The 18,426-nt window shown below is 58.2% G+C and overlaps 3 protein-coding genes across 4 annotated transcripts in view; 2 read left to right on the top strand and 1 right to left on the bottom strand.

The window, feature by feature from the left end:
- Positions 1–14,447, top strand: part of LOC308637256 (leukocyte immunoglobulin-like receptor subfamily A member 6) — a 38,082-nt gene extending 23,635 nt beyond the window's left edge. Inside the window, exon 9 of the mRNA XM_081273584.1 lies at positions 14,434–14,447. The gene's annotated coding sequence lies outside the window, so the exon portion shown is untranslated. The remainder of the gene's footprint in view (positions 1–14,433) is intronic.
- LOC308637577 (leukocyte immunoglobulin-like receptor subfamily B member 3) overlaps positions 238–18,426 on the top strand; it is a 48,168-nt gene continuing 29,979 nt past the window's right edge. Inside the window, exons 1-7 of the mRNA XM_081274094.1 lie at positions 238–395; positions 550–585; positions 754–1,038; positions 1,253–1,549; positions 1,816–2,115; positions 2,416–2,466; positions 2,732–2,782. Coding sequence (XP_081130220.1) covers positions 257–395; positions 550–585; positions 754–1,038; positions 1,253–1,549; positions 1,816–2,115; positions 2,416–2,466; positions 2,732–2,782 — 1,159 coding nt within the window. The 5' untranslated portion in view covers positions 238–256. The remainder of the gene's footprint in view (positions 396–549; positions 586–753; positions 1,039–1,252; positions 1,550–1,815; positions 2,116–2,415; positions 2,467–2,731; positions 2,783–18,426) is intronic.
- LOC308637597 (leukocyte-associated immunoglobulin-like receptor 2) lies at positions 10,573–16,441 on the bottom strand. Of its 2 annotated transcripts, none has more exons than XM_081274133.1 (4): positions 16,323–16,441; positions 15,886–15,921; positions 14,004–14,333; positions 10,573–11,603 (listed from the first exon to the last, which is right to left on the bottom strand). In XM_081274133.1, exons 1-4 carry the CDS (start codon positions 16,354–16,356, stop codon positions 11,485–11,487), a joined length of 519 nt encoding a protein of 172 aa, XP_081130259.1. In that variant the 5' UTR covers positions 16,357–16,441; the 3' UTR covers positions 10,573–11,484. The 2 variants fall into 2 exon arrangements, with proteins under 2 accessions (XP_081130259.1, XP_081130258.1); XM_081274132.1 differs by lacking the exon at positions 10,573–11,603 and adding an exon at positions 12,589–12,980.

An 18,426-nucleotide genomic window follows, 5' to 3' on the forward strand; every position in this document is an offset into this window, starting at 1 on the left:
GCCCTGGGAACAGGACCAGCCCGGGTCACCCTCACCTGGAAGGGGCCGGCTCAGGAGGGCACCAGGGTGTTTGCTGCTGCGTCCTGGCCCTGGAGGGACGAGGACAGGTCAGGCGACAGCAGAAGGGGTGAGAGGGCAGCACTGCTGTCTGAGCCGCCTGCAGGGAGCCCAGGCCCACCCCACCCAGTCCTGGGGAGGAGAGCCAGGCTCTGGGAGGACAGTTCCCCTTCCTGTGGGCAGCTGATGTGACAGCCCTATGACAGGCAGAACCCGGCCTCCAAGTGGCCACACCCTGTGTGTGTCTGTCCTCCAGCTCTGTGACCTCCTCCATCTGGACCCTGGGACCTCGGGAGGACACACCATGACCCCCACCCTCACGGCCCTGCTCTGCCTGGGTGAGATGTGAAGGAGGGAGGGGACACCCTGTTCTGGGGGGACCCAGCCCACAGCCAGGCCCTGGCCACCAGGAGACCCAGGGCCCAGGAGGCTGTGGGGGGACAGGGCTTGTCAGGCCTCAGGGGCTCCCCTCTCACAGGAACTCTCTTCCAGGGCTGAGTCTGGGCCCCGGGACCCGAGGGCAGGCAGGTGAGTGTCCCCAGCTGTCCAGGTCCTCCTCCTGGGGACCTGGAGCCACCCTGGACAGTGGGGTGGAGAACAGAGTTGGGGGCTGAGGCTGGGGAGACTGGAGGGGGCTGGGCTCAGGGCTGGGATCTGCGGGTCTGTGCTGGGACCCAGCCTCTGATCCCCTTGCAGGGACCCTCCCCAAGCCCACCCTGTGGGCTGAGCCAGGCTCTGTGATCTCCCGGGGAAGGCCAGTGACCATCTGGTGTGAGGGGCCCCTGGAGGTCCAGGAGTTCCGTCTGTATAAAGAGGGAATCTCAGTGCCCAGGGACAGACAGAGCCCACTGGGGCCCAGGAACAAGACCAAGTTCCCCATCACATACATGAGTGAGCGCCATGCAGGGAGATATCAATGCCTCTATGGCAGCCCTGCTGGGTGGTCAGAGCACAGTGACCCCCTGGAGCTCCTGGTCTCAGGTGAGGAGGCTCCATCTTCCCCTAACACAGTTGGGGACATTAAGCAGGGACTTGGGGGCCTCTTCCTTAGGATGGCCCCAGGTGAGAGAAAGGGGAGAGAATCAGGGTCTCCTGACCAGAGTCCCCAGGTGTGAGAGGGCGACCTGCAGGCAGGACGGGGGGAGGCAGGGGGTTGGCAGGGTCCAGCCCTCAGCCCAGGCTCCTCTTCCTCCAGGGGTGTCCAGGAAGCCCTCCCTCCTGACCCAGCAGGGCCCTGTCCTGGCCCCTGGAGAGACCCTGACCCTCCAGTGTCACTCAGATGTCACCTATGACAGATTCACTCTGTCCAAGGAGGGGGCACAGGACCTCCCCCAGCGCACTGCCCAGCAGCCCCAGGCTGGGCTCTCTCAGGCCCACTTCCTGCTGGGCCCTGTGAGCAGCTCCCACGGGGGTCGGTACAGGTGCTACGGTGGACACAGCCTGTCCTCTGAGTGGTCAGCCCCCAGTGACCCCCTGGACATCCTGGTCTCAGGTGAGGAGCTCAGAGGGTGCAGTCAGGGACCCAGCCTCTGCACAGCCCTGTTGGGGAGCCCCAGGAGGTGATGGCCAGGGAGATGTGGGGTCTCAGGAGGGAGAGAGACAGGGAGGGACAGAGAGGACAGAGACAGGGGGACACAGGGACAGGAAGAATCAGAGACAATGAGACAGACAGAGAGCACAGGGTCCTCAGAGAGAGGCCCTGGGAGGTCTCAGCTCAGAACAAGCTGGGGCCACCCTCACCCTCCTTCCTCTCTCTAGGACAGCTCCCTGACACACCCTCCCTCTCAGTGCAGCCTGGTCCCACAGTGTCCTCAGGAGGGAATGTCACCCTGGTGTGCCAGTCAAACTGGATGGACACTTTCCTCCTGTGCAAGGAGGGGGCAGCTGATCCCCCCCTGCGTCTGAGAGCAGAGTACCGAGCCCCATGGTACCAGGCAGAGTTCTCCATGAGAGCTGTGACCTCAGCCCTCGGGGGGACCTACAGGTGCTATGGCTCTCACAGCTCATCCCCCTACCTGCTGTCATGGCCCAGTGCCCCCCTGGACCTGGTGGTCTCAGGTGAGTGACCCTGACCCCATCCTCTGTGAGCTCAAGGATTCCCTCAGGGCCCTCCCCAGGACAGCTCTGGGTGGGATGGGAGTGGGGGGCCCTAGGGAGGGTCGGCCAGTGGGACTCACCCCCCAGAGAGGAGGGGCCAACGGGGTCCTCCAGCCTGTGCACCCACCCACCACTAGAATCAGGAAGGTGCAGGTGGGCACAGGAGGGTCCTGGGGAGGCCAGGCAGGTGTAGGAGGATGGGCAGAGACAGTCCCCAGGGGCAGCCTGCACCCCTCACCCTCCTGTTCTCCTCATTCCCAGGACCCTCTGGGGGACCCAGCTCCCCACCCTCAGGACCCAGGTCACCAGCTGGTGAGTCTCAGGGGCCTCTGTGCAGACAGTGTCCTGCATTCTTGGGCCACCAAGAATCACTCTGAGCTACAAAGTCCAGTTACCAACTCAGCTCAGCTGTGTCCAGGGCACTGCAGAGAATGGTCAGGATCTCAGGCCCTGGGGCTCAGGGCTGGGGGGCATGAGGGGGAGGTCCAGGCAGAGGTGACTCTGGGCCCAGCCTGGGGAGGAGCAGCCATCTGAAGTGGGGGCAGGCAGCCCAGCCCTCACCTCCCACCCACTCCAGGAGGCCCTGAGGACCAGCCCCCCACCCCCACGGACCCAGGACCCCAGAGTGGTGAGTGAGGGGCTCTGGTGGGAGGTGGGTCCAGGGCAGGGCTGAGCTGAGGGGGAGCAGCCCCCTCTGGAGATGCTGACGGGACCAGCCCCTCCCCTCTGGGCCTCAGTTTCTCCCAGGGCAGAGGAGAGGCCTGGCCCTGACCTTCAGGTGCCTCTCAGGCTGACCTTGGCTGTGCCCTGCTGGGAGAGGGGCCTCCAGGGAAGCCTCCAGGACCTGAGTCTGCAGGGCCCTGTCCCCTCTGTGCAGTGACAGTGACACTGAGCAGGGGAGGGCTCAGGGCCATCGGGGGGTCAGGCTCTTTCCCCCAGCTCAGGGCTGAGCTCTGGGGGAGAGAAGGAGACTGGGAGTCAGACCCCCCAGTTCAGGCCCCGCTCTGCTGCTTCCTGCTGGGGACCTGGGTGAGCCTCTGTGTCTTCATACCTTGGTGGGTGGATGGGGTGCTGGTGCCTGTCCCATGATTGACAGTTGCAGGTGTCGTGCAGTTGCTCTGGGCTCAGCTGAACTTTGCTCCAACGTGACTCAGACAGAGTCCTGACCTCCCAGAGCACAGAGAGGATGAAGGACCAGGGAGAGGAGCAGAGGGGACCCTGAGGACCAGGAAGGGCTCAGAGGGGCTCCAGAGAGTCCTGTGGTGAGAATGAGGCGAGGAGGTGGGTCCCAGGCAGGACGGGGCTCCGCAGGTCACAGGTCCCCTCCTCTACTTGGTTCTCAGGAGCCACTGAGACCAACAGCCCAGCGCAGAACAGCTCAGAACCCAGCTCAGGGGAGTCGGGAGGATTCTCAGCTATAGGACTGGACTCTGAGGGTCACGTCCTGGCCAGGGGAGGCGGCTGCCCTGAGTGGACGTGTGGGGATCCTGGCCTCCCCGACCTCTGACCTCTGTGTTCAATTCCCAGCCTCACCTCCCCAGGATTACACAGTGCAGAACCTCATCCGGATGGGCGTGGCTGGCCTGGTCCTGCTGGTCCTCGGGATCCTGCTGTTTCAGGCTCAGGACAGCCAGAGAGGTACCTGAGATGCAGCCAAGAGGTGAACAGGAGAGAACAGGGCACACTCAGAGTGCAGAGCTGGGAGAAGAAGGACCCTCAGGAGTCTGAAGACCACCTGGACAGGTGGGGCTGCACCTGAGACTGTCCTGGAAGCAGAGGTGACTGGGTGCAGGACCAGCTGGGTGCTGGCTGCAGAGCCTTCCCCACCGTGCTGAGCGACCCAGGGCTGGCCCACCGCTCTGTGCCAGTCCCCACTGGGAGGTGTCTGTGCAGCTGCCCCTGAAACAAGGGTCATGCAAGCCACAGGCTGGTGTCTGAGGGACAGTGTAACAGGCACTGGTCCTGTGGACATGACTGTTGAAAAAGTCTCATTAAAACCCTGAGAGTCCTGCTGTGTGTTTGCTCTTACTGTCCTTTCCTCCCACCCTCCACATGCCGAAGTACCACCACGTCACCAGGTCCTGGTGTAAATCCAAATTCCTCTGCTCACTGCTGGAGTGTAGAGAAGTATCAACCTGCAATGTCACATAGAGTCACCTCCTGACATGGCTCCCTGGGTCCTGCAGGGTTTCTCTCTTCATGGAATCACTAGGTCATGTGCTGCCCATTGTGACAGAAACAGAGCTTTTCAATCAAGGGACTTGAGAGTCCACTGATAGTTCAGAGACTATCAATGAAGGTAAGGCACCCTCCAGGCCTTCCCTTCACTGGTAGTGCATGTGGTTGATGGCGTGCACTTTCCTGCCCCAGGACCTTGGCTTAGCATTTCAAGGCAGGTGGGCTGCAGGCAGAGCCCCTCAGCGTGGCCATGAGCAGCTGCTCTCTCCCTCCACCTTGAGGGGAACTCCCAGGGCAGAGCGTGGGGCGGGTGCTCTTTGCTCTCCTCCCTGCTCTGTCCCGGCCCTGGTCCTGCCCACCTGGTCTCTGCGTGGTCCTGCAGACCTGTGTCCGTCCCTCTGCAGGTGGGCTGGTGGCCATCGTCACCCTGGATTCCTGCACCTGAGCTCAGGTGCTCAGTGGCTCTCCTGCCTGGTCCTGGGCGGCGTCTCTGAGGTCCTGGATCTGGGGTCTCTGTCTGATGGTAACTGGGGACTCCCTGTCATCGTCCTCCCACTGGGTCTCTGTGTCCCCCTTTCTCCTCCTGGTGCTCCAGGTGCAGAGCTGACCCCTGTGTCCCTTGGTCCTGGAGGCTCTGACCTTGCAGTCCTGGTTCTTTTCCAGTCTTGAGGTTTCCCCTGCTGCAACCTCCAGCTGAGAGCTGCCCTCCTGGTGCCATCCCGAGCACCCCTGAGGCCCTCCCCGTGTCCTGCCAGCCCTTCCGGCCTCTGGTGGCCCTCTAAGTCTCTTCCTGGGACGCCCGTCTGTTCTCGAGAACTGCTCACTGTCAGCAGAGCCCCGGGCATCTCTGTGACTGTTTTAGATTCCTGTTCTCTCCACTCCCACCTCCCTGCCTCTGGGCTCCCAGGGTGGCCCTGTATTTGCAGCTGTGTTCTCCCCCTGGGGACACCTGGGGTCCACTTCCTGACCGCTCACCTGTGCTGGATAGGGTCAGCCCTAAGAGACCCTGGAGAGGTGGGAGAGGTGCTGCAGCCCTCAGGGTCCTGACCACCCTTCCGCCCCCAGGTGCCCCTGGCCAGGGTTTCACCCTCTTTGTTGCAGAGGGTTAAGACGCCAGGGGAGCGTGGCCTGCGGGCTCTGCAGCAGGGGCTGTCACTAACACTGGACATGTGCATACTTCTGAGGAAGCCCAGGTCCCTGCTGTGGCCCTGGCCCTGCCCGCCTCCTGCAGGCCTTGGGCTCCTCCTGTCCTACTGCTGCAGAAGACAAGCTGGTGGCCCTGGGTTCCTCCTGCAGCCCCCAGGGTGCACCTGGAGTCATCTCCTCTGGCCCAGTCCCTGGGCATCATCCCCTGGGGTGGCAGTTCCTATACATTGGCTTTTCAGGAAAGCTAAGGGGTGCAGCTGGGCACGTGTCCAGCAGTGCACGGTCAGCTCTGTCTCTCTGTGAGCATGTGCCTGGACAGGAAGCTTCACAGTGCTTCTCAGGGTTTCTGTCCCACATAGGGGAGACCCGAGGGCTGCAGGGGGCAGGAGCTGGCCCATCCTGTCCAGGTCAGCCAGGCTCTGGTAAAGCCCCAGCAGGCGGGCTGTGCAGCTCCCTCTCCTGCAGAGCTGGGACAAGGGCAGAGCGCCCAGCATTGGGTCTTCAGTGGACACAGCAATCGTCCACCTGGACCCTGGGGACAAAGCCAGGATCCTCGCAGGTCCCAGCCTCGCCACCCATCTCCTAAGGAGGTTTGCAGATTAACCAGGACGGAGCCCCTCCATGCTCCCTGCACCACTGACCCAGATCCTCTTGGAGAGGGTTTGTGAGGACCTCCTCAGGACGAGGAAACGGAGGGCCAGACGAGGGTGTTCCTGCCACAGGTACATGGGCAGGCGATGAGGACCACCAGGGGGTTTCCCCTGCTGCCAGGTATTGAACCTAAGGTGTCCTCTCCCACTAAGCTCTTGCCCCAGGCTGAGCCTCTTGCTCAGTTTCTCAGGACCTCACTAAATTGCTGAGGTGGCCTCAAACTTGTCATCCTGCTGCCTCCGTCTCCAGAGATGCTGGGATTGCAGGATAACCAGGAAGTTCTACAGATCAGCTTCTGCAAAGCCAGAGCTCACACTCACTGTTGTTCCCCAGATGTGACACGCAAAGGGAGGAGGTAGCAATGGGCCCAAGGGGACATGCAGTGCAGAGAACGGGGGTGGGGGGTGCTGGAGGGAAAAAGGGAAGTGGATGAGGCCAAAGTTCAGCAGAAAACAAACCACACTCCAGAGTCTTTAAAGAGACTTGTTATTTATTTATATATTTGTACCAGGGATAGAACCCAGGGGGGCTTTATCAGGGAGCCACATCCCCAGTCTTTATATATTTTATTTTGAGACAGAATCTCACTAAGTTGCTTAGGCCACAAAGATGCTGAGGCTGGCCTTGATCTTGCCATCCTCCTGCCTCAGCCTCCTGAGCTACAAGAATCAAAGCCTGGGCCACCAGCCCGGCTCTTGTTATTTCCTTCAATTTCCCTGTGTCTCTGTGCTCATCCCCAGCAGGAAGCGCCAGGTGAGCTGCACAGCCAGGTGCTCAGGCTCTGCTGCTCTGCCCTCCCCTGAAGAGGGAGCCTGCGTCTCCCCAGAAGCATCTCCAGGGCTGGGGGATGACTGCCCTGGCAAGGGGCTCACCACCCTGTGCCCTGGACAGGCTGCAGGGGAGATGGAGCCCCAGGGAGGCCCTGAGAGGGGAGGCCCAGCCCTGGGTCACTCTCACCTGGAAGGGTCTGGCTCAGGAGGGCAGCAGGTGTATTTGGTGCTGTGTCCCCTGGAGGGATGAGGACAGATCAGACAGACCGTGGGGGTGGACAGAGGAGACCCCACTCTGTCTGAAGGGCCTGCAGAGACACTGCATCCTGAGAGGGCCACATTCCTAGGAAAACAAGACCACGCTGGGAGGTGGGCTGTCCCCTTCCTGTGGGGCTGCAGGAGCCACAGCCCAGGAGGGAAGAACTGGCCCCAAGGGCTGCTTAGTTCCCCCCTCCTGACACAGAGCTGTGGCCAGGGCAGCCCCAGCAGGGGGCACCAGGCTTCCTCCCTCCCCTGGCACAGCAGGGCCTTTGCTGTGTGTCCTGCAGGCCCCTGGCTGAGCTCCTGGAGGTCAGTGTCATGATCTAGGGATGCACTGTCCTGAGCGCCCCTTTAGGGTTCAAGTGTCAGCACTGCCCACAGGTGGCCGCCACAATTTTTCAACCACTGCGTTTCCTCTGCTGCACAAGGAACTAAACCAAAACTCCTCCAAAGACATACCAAAGGCCAAAAATAATACAATGTAAGCCCACCCTGCTGCACTTCTCTAGCCAGCAGGGAGAGGCAGCTGCACTAAGGTTCCACCTCACTCTCTCAGTATGTCCGTCATCCGGGTAACTACAGTGATACATTCTTTCTAATTAAAAAAATTTTAAACTGTGTCTGTCTTTCACTTTTTGATGTCTCTATTGCTGTGACTTAAAGTTCTAGTTCACTGTTCTCTTCTACTGCAGTGATTAACTAACGTCTGGATTACATTTTTATTCTATGGCAGCTTTTATAGGTAGAAGTTCCATTTAGTCACACACACACACACACACACACACACACACACACACACCCCTTTTCCAACAACTTCTACTTATTTGTTAAATTTTGAAAATACTGAGTACAGTTATAATAAATAGTTGGGGTTTGGTTTGGGGCTGGGACTGACCCCAGGGCCTCACACGTGCAAGGCATGTGCTCTCCCACTGAGCCACCCCCTCAGCCCCTGTAACAAGGTTTTTACTGTCTTCCTTTACCAACTCCAACATCCTGGTACTTCAGCTGGTACCACACAGAGAGCCAGCAACCCCAGGACCTCAGCAAAGGCCAGGTCTCATGAGACCAACCCCAGGTCAGTTTCTGTGGACGGGTGCTGTGGTTCCTCCCCGCTGCCCGTCTGGTCATGACTGATGGGAGGCCAGACAGTGTTCCCTTATTCTGTAGGGGCTGGACGTGTTCCTGTCAGTGCTCTGAAGCTCTGTTCTAGAACTAGTACAAGAGCCTGGGAAGCAGTTTGATCCTCTAGGTATTATTGCAATAAGCCAAACTAGAGCTGCCTCCACCTAGAGGTGCCCAGTCCTCCCCTCTACAGCAGGCCCCTCTGCACTCCTATACTAACGTTCCTTCCACCCTCCAGGGGGTGTCCTGTCTGGCTGGGAAGACAACGTGGCCCTGGCCCTGGCCCTGCACAGCACCAATAACAACTTTTTCTGCTCCTCTTCAGTGGTACTTTCCTCCTGAGGGGAACTTCCTGAAGTGCATGTGCGGATCAGAACTCTGAGGTTCCTTCAGGGATCCTCCACGGTCTCAGTTCTCTCTGAGCAGCTCTCCCCTCCCCTGCACTCTCTCCTGGGAACTCCAGCTGCCTGGGTCTCCCGTGATGTTCTGCTCCACTCAGCAGCTCAGAAAATACGTCTCAGTCCCCAACCCTGCGATGAAACCTAGACATTCTCTCAGGGCAGTGGGCATGGGCCATTCTAGGGCAACTTCTCTGATTCCTCTTGCTCAGGGTCCCTATCTCTTGTCACTTGAGGGCTATGGCCTTAGGAAGCTTTCCTTTAAAAAATGCCTGGGACCCAGGCCTGCTCCAGATGACCTCCACTGGACCCTTCACTGGCCATCCCTCAGAGACACAGGCTCAGGACTGGCCCTGCAGAGTGAGACTCCATGTCCACCCCAGGGACTCATGCAGCAGGCCTCCCTCAGTGCTGCAGACTTGGCTCATGGCCCACTGAGATCCAGGGTGGCCCCTGTGCATCCAGGCCTCAGAGGAGCCCACAGTCCCAGATACAAGGACTTACTTACACATCAGTCAATATGCCCATCCTGTGGCAATAGGCTGGTCCACGGCCCAGACGCTAGGGCCCCCACCTATAGACCCCGGGACAGGTAAGTTTGCACAGAGACTCCAACAGCAAACCCACATGAAGTCCCCACCATCAGACCCACCTGGAGTCTCTAGGTGGGTTTGCTGGTAAATGGGTTTTCTTGACAAAACCTATATCTAAGGACTGGAATGTGTGCCTACTTCTTCAAATGTGCAGACACCAGTGAAGGTCCTAAGAATCATGAAGAGTCAGAGACACATGGCATCCCCCATGGAACTGAGTAATGGACCAGGAACTGACCCTGAGGAAATGGAGACCTGCAAACTGCCTGGGGGAAATCAAAACAATTATCCTAAAGGAGCCCAGTGGGCCACAGGAGGAAAGCCAGTCAAAATCAGGAAAATTATGTACACACAGAAAATCAGAAAGTCCAACAAAGAAATGAAAGGCATGAAGAGGAAGCAAAGAGACAGTCTGGAGTTAAAGAACACAGGGACTGAAGTGGAAATTCTAGAGAGAGCTTCACCAGCAGACTTCACAGAGTAGGAGACAGAGCCAGTGACCGCGAAGCCAAGACGTTGGAAGTGACCCAGGGGTAGAAAGGAAAAAAGACACAAAGGAATGAGGGAAATCTATGGGACACCATCAAGTGGACATGGTACAATTACTATGAGTCTTAGCAGGAGCTGAGAAAGAGAGAAGAGCAGAGAGCTATTTAAATACATAAGGAAGACAAATCCCCAAACCCAGAGAGAGAAATGAACATCCAGATGTGCAAAGAGGGAAAAACCCGACATGGAAGAAACACCCAGAGATATTCACCAAGAGGCTGCATGATCAAACTCTCAAAGTCAGAGACAACTCCACAAGCAGCAAGTGAGAAGCGATTCACCCCATACATAGGAACCCCAGCAAGACAGCCAAGAGGTTTCTCAGCAGCAATCTTGCAGGGAGGAAAGATTGGGATGATTTCTTCAAAGTGCTGGAGAGAAAGAAAGCCAACAAGACCGCCGTCACCATTGAGACTTTCCTTCAGGAGTGAAGGGGAGAGGGAATCTCCAGAAAAATACAGTTGTAGGAAGTAATCACCACTCTATTTGCCTTTCAAAAAATGGTAGGTGGAGGTCTCCAAGTAAAACGTTGCACATTAACTGAAAGGATGAAGGTACAAACTCTCTGCAAAGGCAAAAATGCAGACTAGTTCAGAAAGTCTGATGCCATCATGGTTTTGGACGTGCATTTTAACTCAAGATTAAGGCTTGAAACATGAGTGTATTTTTATACAAACACAATCACCATGATAATTTCCTCTTGTAACAAGAGGAAGAGTGGTACTAAGAAAGAACAAGAACATCAGAAAAGAATTAACAAAATAGGCATAGTAAGCTCTTTCTTATAATAATCACATTGAATGTAAATGAATTAAATTCTCTGATCAAAACACCCAGTAATACTGAGACTTTGAAACATAAGGTACAACTACACACAGCCAATCAGAGACTCCCTGTAGCTCTCAGGACCCACATGGGCAGAGAGTGATGGGACAGAGGGATTCCATGCAAATTGAAACCTAAAGTGAGAAGAAATACCAACGCCATGTCAGGCAGAAAACACTTTCAGTCCAAAACGGTCAGGGGAGACAAAGTCTGGGTGACGAGGGGTCAATTCATCAAAGCGGATGTATGTTTTGGGGCCTGTGTGGCTAAGGCTGGGGTCAGGTAGACTTTCTGGGAAAGGCAGGGCTGGGGACAAGTTCCTGATTCCCAGCAGGCAGCTGCAAATGTCCTGTGGTGAGCTGAGACATCCCATCCTGGAGGTCATTGCTCAGGTGAGAGAGGGAAGCCCCAACTGCTGACCTCACCCAGGCAGGACGGAGACATTGAGGAAATGGCCCTCGCTTGTCATGGGAGCTGGTAGAGCAATAAAGGAGGAGGAGGAGGACAGTGGAGGGGAGGGACATGAACAGGGAAGTGGTACAGGATCATGCACCAAGAGGGACCGGAGACCAGGAAGGTGTGGAGCCAGGGCCCAGGTGCTGGGTGTCCAGCGTGGAGGCCATCCTGGGACACGGGAGCTGACACCGAGGGAGGCTGGGGAGTGTCCACGCGGCTCCCTGGTGCAGGTCGAGGACGTGTACAGACCCAGGAGAGTGTCCAGGTCCAGAGTGCACAGTCATTGGTGGCCTCTGGGTCCCTGGGGCCCACATGGGCTGAGTCCTGTGGGCATCTCCCCTGGGCCCTGGGGTCAGGCTCTCTGGAGGAGGCTCTCTTCTATGACCTGAGCCAGCTGTGCCAAGCTTCTCCCAGAATTACCCCCAGGGCCACCAAGACCAGCCCAGCCAGGCCCAGGCGGACACAGTTCAGTGCCCTGTAGTTCTGGGGGGTGGAGGCTGGAAGCAGAAGGACACGGCAGACTGTCAGGACAGGTCATTGGCAGGTGGACAAGACCCACCCCGGGGCCCTGAAATAGGAGCCACTCCCCACTTTCCAGGCCAGAACCTGTCCTGGTGGGCACTACCCCATGCAGAGTCCCAGGTGACCTACTGTGGGGCAGCTCACTCCTGTGGGTGGGGGCTGATGTCACGAGGGACTCCTAGGAGTCAGAGGCTGGTGAAGGGCTGGGCAGCCTCTCCCCTAGGCTGAGCGTGGCCTCCTGAGCCCTTCTCCTGACTGTCCTGTCATTGGGATCACCCTGCCCCACCTCCCCTGCGCCCTGTGTCCCTCCCAGGTCTCCCAGTGAACAGGAGGGCCCTGGGGACAGGGGACTGGAGCACACACAGCTGCCTTTGATCAAACTCAGCTCCAAGTCCAAGGAAAAGGCCACCTGGAGAAAACGGGGGACGAGCAGCCTCTGCCACATGAGGATGAGAGGGGAGCTCAGGGCCTGGTGGTGCCCACAGCCCACTGTGAGAACCAGCCATGGGAGGGCAGTGTGTGACACTGGGCTGGACCAGGGCTGTCTCTGCTCTGCCAGTTCATCCAGCTCGACGTCTGCTGGACCTTTGAGTGTCCCCATCCCTCCTCTCAGCCCAAACCCCAGCATCTGAGGCCTTGGGAAAGGGGTCAGGGTGGTTGACCCCTGTGTGTGCGTCCCTAGGGCAGGATGGAGGGACTCTGCTGGCCCTTCACTGGGTGACCCTCCTCCCCCAACACCCAGGGTCACCTGGGGACACAGTGCTGAGCTACAGTGAGCAGGACCCAGAGTGCATGGGGCTGAGGTCCCCAGGTGCATCCCCAGCCCAGTGCACCCTGGAGCTGACCTCCTGAGCTGGTGATTGACAGAGCTCTGGGTCTGCAGGTCCCAATGGAGTCTCAGTGCACAGGACCGTGACACGTCACCTCACAGACACGGGGGAAGCCCTGACAGGACCAGGGTCCCCACAGCATGGGGACAGGGAGGGGATGACCGAGGGTCCACACAGGGTCTCCTCCTCCTGGAAGGTTCCAGGCAAACAGCAGAGGGGGCAGGTGGGACTGATCCACGCAGACAGCTGGACCAACAGGACAGACAGTGGGGGACACTCCACCCCGTCACATGGACAGGGAGGCAGAGGTGACCATGATGGTCTGGGGACAGGATGGGGTGGGCGTCTGCGTGACCACTCCACACCTTGTCACCTGCCAGGAGCCACGTCCCTGCCTGGGGCCACATCCTGAGAGGTGCAGGGTGTGTCGTGGCCCCTTCCCGCCAGGTGCCTGCTCACCTGTGGAGATCACGGTGGTCTCTACAGAGCTGACCTGCTTCACACCAGCCCCTGTGTGCCTGCCTGGGGCACAGGTGGAGTCACACACCTGAGGTCTCTGGGCTCCTGTGGGCCATCCCTCACCCCCCACAGTGTCCTCTAACTCCTGCCTGGGCCCTCTCCTGTACCCTGGATTATGGTGACCTTTGCAGACCCCCAGGGTGGGCAAGGAGACCTGGGGACCCAGGTGGCACCTGAGCTGATCCTGCTGTGCACCCACCAGCACTCACCAGCAGGTCCTGGTCATGGGCAGACAGGGTGGGTAGCCTCACCAGGACACAGGGTCAGGAGGTCTGGGCACTGACCTCACCTAGGGGCCACTGTGCCACCAGTAAGTACCCAGGATACTAGGGACCTGTCAGAGCCTCAGGATAAACTAGTGAGTGCCCCCAGAACTGACTGGGGCCCCACCCCTGGACACTGTGCATCTGGCCCACCCCTGGACACTGTGCATCTGGCCCACCCCTGGACACTGTGCATCTGGCCCCCAGGATGTCTGGGCTACAGCAGAATTCACAGAGAAGGGCGAGAAGACTTGGCTATAAATGGACAGTGGCCCCTGTCCCTCTCTGGGATGGGCTGATCCTCCTGGACACTAACCAGACTGAGCACACACAGGACATGGACCACCACATCCCAAAGCTTCCCCAGTGCCCCTTCCAGCCCAGGTCAGGGCCAACCCTGGGCCAGGTGACCTGCCCAGTGGGAGGGGACTACACCAGATGTCACCCTCAGCCACCCAGGCTCTGGCCCCGTGGGGAGGACAGTGAACCCTCCATCTGAGTGAAGAGACACTCTTCTGGAAGGGGTCTGCCCCCAGCCATCTCTGGGGACCCCTCCCCACCCAGCAGCAGGGCCGGCTCCATGCCCACCCCATGCTGGACCTGTGCCCAGGTCACACAAAGTGGCCATGAGACCAGGGCTCCAGGGACCTCAGGGAATGAGGGCTGAGGGACACTGTGCAGAGGGAGGGGCCTGGGGGCAGGTGGGGCCGTAGACTGTGGACAGGATGGCAGCTGGGACAGGGTCCAGGACCTGGGGACCAACCTGATGGCTGAGCTGGGACTGGGGTGGGGGCCTGGGTGACGTCCTCCCCGCTCAGCACCAGCCTCAAGTCGTCACTGAGCTCAGACCACGTGGACTTTAGGTAGAGGCAGTGATAACGCCCAGCAGTGTCCTCACTCATGGAGGGGAACAGGAACCTGGCCTCTCGCTCAGAAGGTGAACTGTTCTTCTTATTCCAGATCTGGGATCTTCCCTCCTTCTCCAGGCGAAAGTCCTCAAACCCAGCAGGGGCCTGGCACACGATGGTCACGGGCCTCCCCCGGGGGATCACAGAGCCTGGCTCAGCAGAGATGGAGGGTCTGGGCAGGGCCCCTGGGACAAAGCAGACAGTGGCTCAGTGTCCACTGGGAGGAGTGGCTGAGCCACACACTGAATTCAGGTGCACAGCCCAGGGTTCTTGGGCAGTTTACAGATCTGTGCAGCTGCGGTCACTCTGTGGCTTCACAGTTATCCTCCTCCCTGCATCCTCTCCCTGGGCTCATCTCCTGGGTCTCCCTCCCTGTGTCCCCTCCCTGTGTCCCCTCCCTATTTCCCTACGTAATGTCCCCTCCCTCTGTCCTCCCTGGGTCCCCTCCCTCTGTCCCCTCCCTGTGTCCCCTCCCTCTGTCCTCCCTGTGTCCCCTCCCTCTGTCCCCTTTCTGTGTCCCCTCCCTGTGTCCTCCCTGTGTCCCCTTCCTCTGTCCCCTCCCTCTGTCCCCTCCCTGTGTCCTCCCTGTTTCCCCCTCCCTGTGTCCCCTCCCTCTGTCCTCCTCCCTGGGTCCCCTCCCTCTGTCCCCTCCCTCTGTCCACTCCCTGTGTCCTTCCTGTGTCCCCTTCCTCTGTCCCCTCCCAGTGTCCCCTCCTGTGCCCATCCTCCCTGCTGTGGCAGCTGCTCTCCCACCTGGTGAGGAGGACCGGACCCCAGGTGCATCCTGCCTGGCTCGGGGTCCCCAGGAGCCTGGACATCCTGGCCCTGCTGTGTCTGTGCCCAGCCCTCCCTGCCCTGGGCCAGGTCCAGGGGCCTCTGCTGAGCCTCTGCCTCGGGGTGTCCTCTACACTGTCCCCTCCTTCTCAGCCTGTTAGCACTTGCTGGCTGGTCACCTGCTGCACAGCTGGCCTCCTGCTCAGACCCCTCTGCCCACTGGAATGTCCCACCCTTGGGCCCACCCAGGCCATCTCCTCCCCTCATCTCCCTCAGTCCTGGTCCTTGTCTGTCCACTCAGAGCCCCTCTGTGTGCTGCAGGAGAGGCACAGACACAGGCTCCTGGGGAGGGAGGACGGGCAGGTGGAGACCCTGTCCAGGTCCACTGCTGTGACCCTGCACAAGTGTCCCTGGGCACATTAGGGCACAGAGGAGGTGACACTGTGCTCCGTGGGACATGGGGCACCTGGCTGAGACCTAGGACAGGTTTAGGGCCCCTGCCCCACCCACAGGGCCCAGGGTGGGAGAAGCCCAGGTGCCTGTCACTCAGGACACTGCAGCCAGAGGTGGAGGGAGTCCAGGGGCCTCTTGGAGGGCAGCCACTGGCCTGCGTGGGGACTGTGGCTGGTAACGGTGTGGGCTGCACAACTGCTGAGGGGCAGGAACGGACGCTCTCCACCAACACGGGTAAGTGGGAGAGGCCAGGTCTGCTGACCCCACCAACCCACTCCCAGGGGGCCGTCAGAGCATCCTGCCACATCCCCAGTCACACAGCCACCATGTCAGGGGAGAGCACGGTGCTCAGCCCAGGAAACCACAGGAGACAGGCAGAGACACAGGGACCTGATGAGGGCCACACTGGGGTTGCCCACGCGTGGGACACTGTTAAGGTCCCCAGGCTCCTGGATCCACATGCCCCTGTCCACAGCAGCCCTGGGAGGAGGCCCTGGGTCCTGCACTCACCCTCCTGTGCGTGGATCGCCTGGCCCAGGCAGAGCCCTGGAAGAGAAGCCCAGTGAGAAGAGCGCCCGGTTCCCCCAGAGCTGGGCCAGCAGGGCCTGGTGGAGCTCGGGCACTCAGCCTCCCTGCTCCCCAGGCCACCTGCTCCCAGGGTCAGGGTGGCCTTCTTCCTGCCCTGGGGTGGCTGCGAGACCTCCAGGTCCCCTTCCAAGAGGCTCTCTGCTGCCCAGTCCTTCCCAAGGCTGGGCCTGTCCCCAAACCAGGTGTCTGCCTCTAGGACCCAGTGCTCCTGGTCACACTGAGCCTGGGCAGAGGTGAGGGGCAGCCCCGGGGGAGGACACAGAGACTGCTGGGTTGGCTGGGCTCAGGCCTGTGCAGGGAAGGGACCTGTTCCTGCCCTGTCACCTCCCCCCATCCAGTCCCCACCTTCCAGGACTCACCAAGGGCCAGGAGGGCAATGGAGCAAGGGGCCATGGCTCAGGCTCCTGCAGCCTCCCTGTCTGGAGCTGGGCCCCACAGAGGACACAGGGGACAGGATGTGCTGGCTGGGCCCCTCTGGGGTGTCTACATCATATCCCACAGAAAGAGGAAGACGTCGCTGCCTCCCTTCCTCTTCCCACAGTGACAGAGGGAGGCCTCGGCTGCTGGGACATTGAGTAAGTTATAATAACTTACATGAGTAAGTTATTACTTTTTCGGGTGTTATATTTTTTCAGTTATTTAATATTGTTTTTATTTATTTCCTATTGAAAGAGAAGCTGGCAAAGATTTTGTCACATTCTCTGTATCGGATCTAGAAGTCTTCTGGGGCAGTGTTTTGGTTCCTTTAGGTATAAGATTATGTCAAAAGTAAACAAAGATATTTGGACTCCTTCTTCTTCTATTTGTATCCCTTTAATTTCCTTTTCTTGCCTGATTTCTCTGGCTACAGTTTCAAGAACTGTATTGCACAGGTGTGGTGAGAATGGAGATCCTTTCTTCTTTCTGATCTCAGAGGAAATGCTTTCAGTTTCCCTCTGCTCAGCATGATGTGGACTTTGGGTTTGTCACATACAGATTTCATGATGCTCAGGCGAGTTCCTTCTGTCCGCAGCTTCATCCGTGTCTTTTTGCTTGTTATTTGCAGTGCTGGAGACTGAACCCGGGGCCTCGTGCCTGCTAGGCAAGTGCTCTACCACTGAGCCCCACACCCAGCCCCCTTCACTGTTTCTAACGTGAACATGTGGCTGAATTTCGTCCAGGGCATTTTCTGCTCTATCTGGAGAATTGTGTGATTTTTCCCTTGGTTTTATTTGTGTTATGAATTTCATTTTCTGATTTGTGTATGTTGAACCAACCTTGCATCCCTGGGGCGACTCTAACTTGATCATGGTATGCAGTCTTCCTAAAGTGTTTTGAAGGTGGGTTGCTATTATTTTATTATGAGGTTTGTCATCTATGGTCATCAGGGATATTGGTCTGTAATTTTGTTTTCTTCATGTGTCTTTATCTGGTTTTGTTATCAGGGTGATACTGGCTCCTGAATAAGTTTGGGAGTGCTCTCTTTCTCTCTGTTTCACAGAATATTTGAGGAATTTTGCCTTGATTCTTCTTTAAAGGTCTGGTGGAAAATCAGCTGAGAATATATTTGGTCCTGGCCTTTTCTTTGTTGGAAGGTTTTTGCTAAATTGCTTCACCATATATTTGTTTTTTAAGATTTCTGTATCATTGGGATCCATTTTGATAGGTCAAATGTGTTTAGAAATACGTATGTACCTTCTGTCTTTTCCTGTTTATTAGAATACAAGGTCTCAGTAATCTCCAGTGACCTCTGGATTCCAGCTGTGTCTGTGGTGACACCTCCTTTTCCTTCAGTGTCCTTTGGTCTGCCTTGCCCTTCTTTTGGTCAGTCTGGCTAGGGGTTTCTCAGTCTTGCTGACCTTTAGGAAGAACTGACTCTTTGTTGCATTGATGCTTTGAATTTGTTTAATTGTCTATTTCCTTCATTTTGGGTCAAACCTTATTGTTTCCTGTCTCATACTGATGTTGGAAGTAGTCTGTCCCTGAGCTTCGAGGGGTATTTGATGAATCATTAGGTTTTCATTTGGGATCTCTCTGGTTGTTCATGTGGGCACTTCATGCCCTGATCTTCCCTCCTAGCACCACCTTCATAGTGTCCCCGAGACTGTCCTAAGAAGAACGAAGGGCAGGGGCCACGGCTGCCCAGCCTCAGGGGGGCGTGAGGTCAGCCAGGCCACACAGGCCCTCCTGAGAAGGTGGCGAGGTCACCTGCACGAGCAGGACAGAGGGTCCCCACCCCCAGCTGCCCCTTCCTCTGCCCTCCCTGTTCTTAGCAGCTCCTGATTCTGGGCCATCGCCACCAGCCAGAGCCCCGGAGAGAGGAGCAGCAGGAGATTCCCTCTCAGGGTGCAGAGGACCAACACCCAGCTGGGCTTAAGGGGCCCCTGTGACCTGTCCAGCCCCGAGGGACCCTCTGTCCTGCCCACAGGCCACACCATCCAGGCGACCCTGTGGGACCTCATCCAGGGGGCGTGGCTGGCGGGT

This window comes from Spermophilus citellus (genome assembly GCF_964194105.1).
Source record: "Spermophilus citellus genome assembly, chromosome: 18".
Lineage (NCBI taxonomy): Eukaryota > Metazoa > Chordata > Mammalia > Rodentia > Sciuridae > Spermophilus > Spermophilus citellus.

Excerpts from the sequence above, each read along its gene's own strand:
- LOC308637597 (XM_081274132.1), bottom strand. The coding sequence starts at position 16,356 with ATGGCCCCTTGCTCCATTGCCCTCCTGGCCCTTG. Across the intron at positions 14,334-15,885 it reads GGCGATCCACGCACAGGAGG|GGGCCCTGCCCAGACCCTCC; the intron begins GTGAGTGCAGGA and ends GCTTTGTCCCAG. Across the intron at positions 12,981-14,003 it reads AGTCCCAGCTCAGCCATCAG|GCAGGCACACAGGGGCTGGT; the intron begins GTTGGTCCCCAG and ends CCTGTGCCCCAG.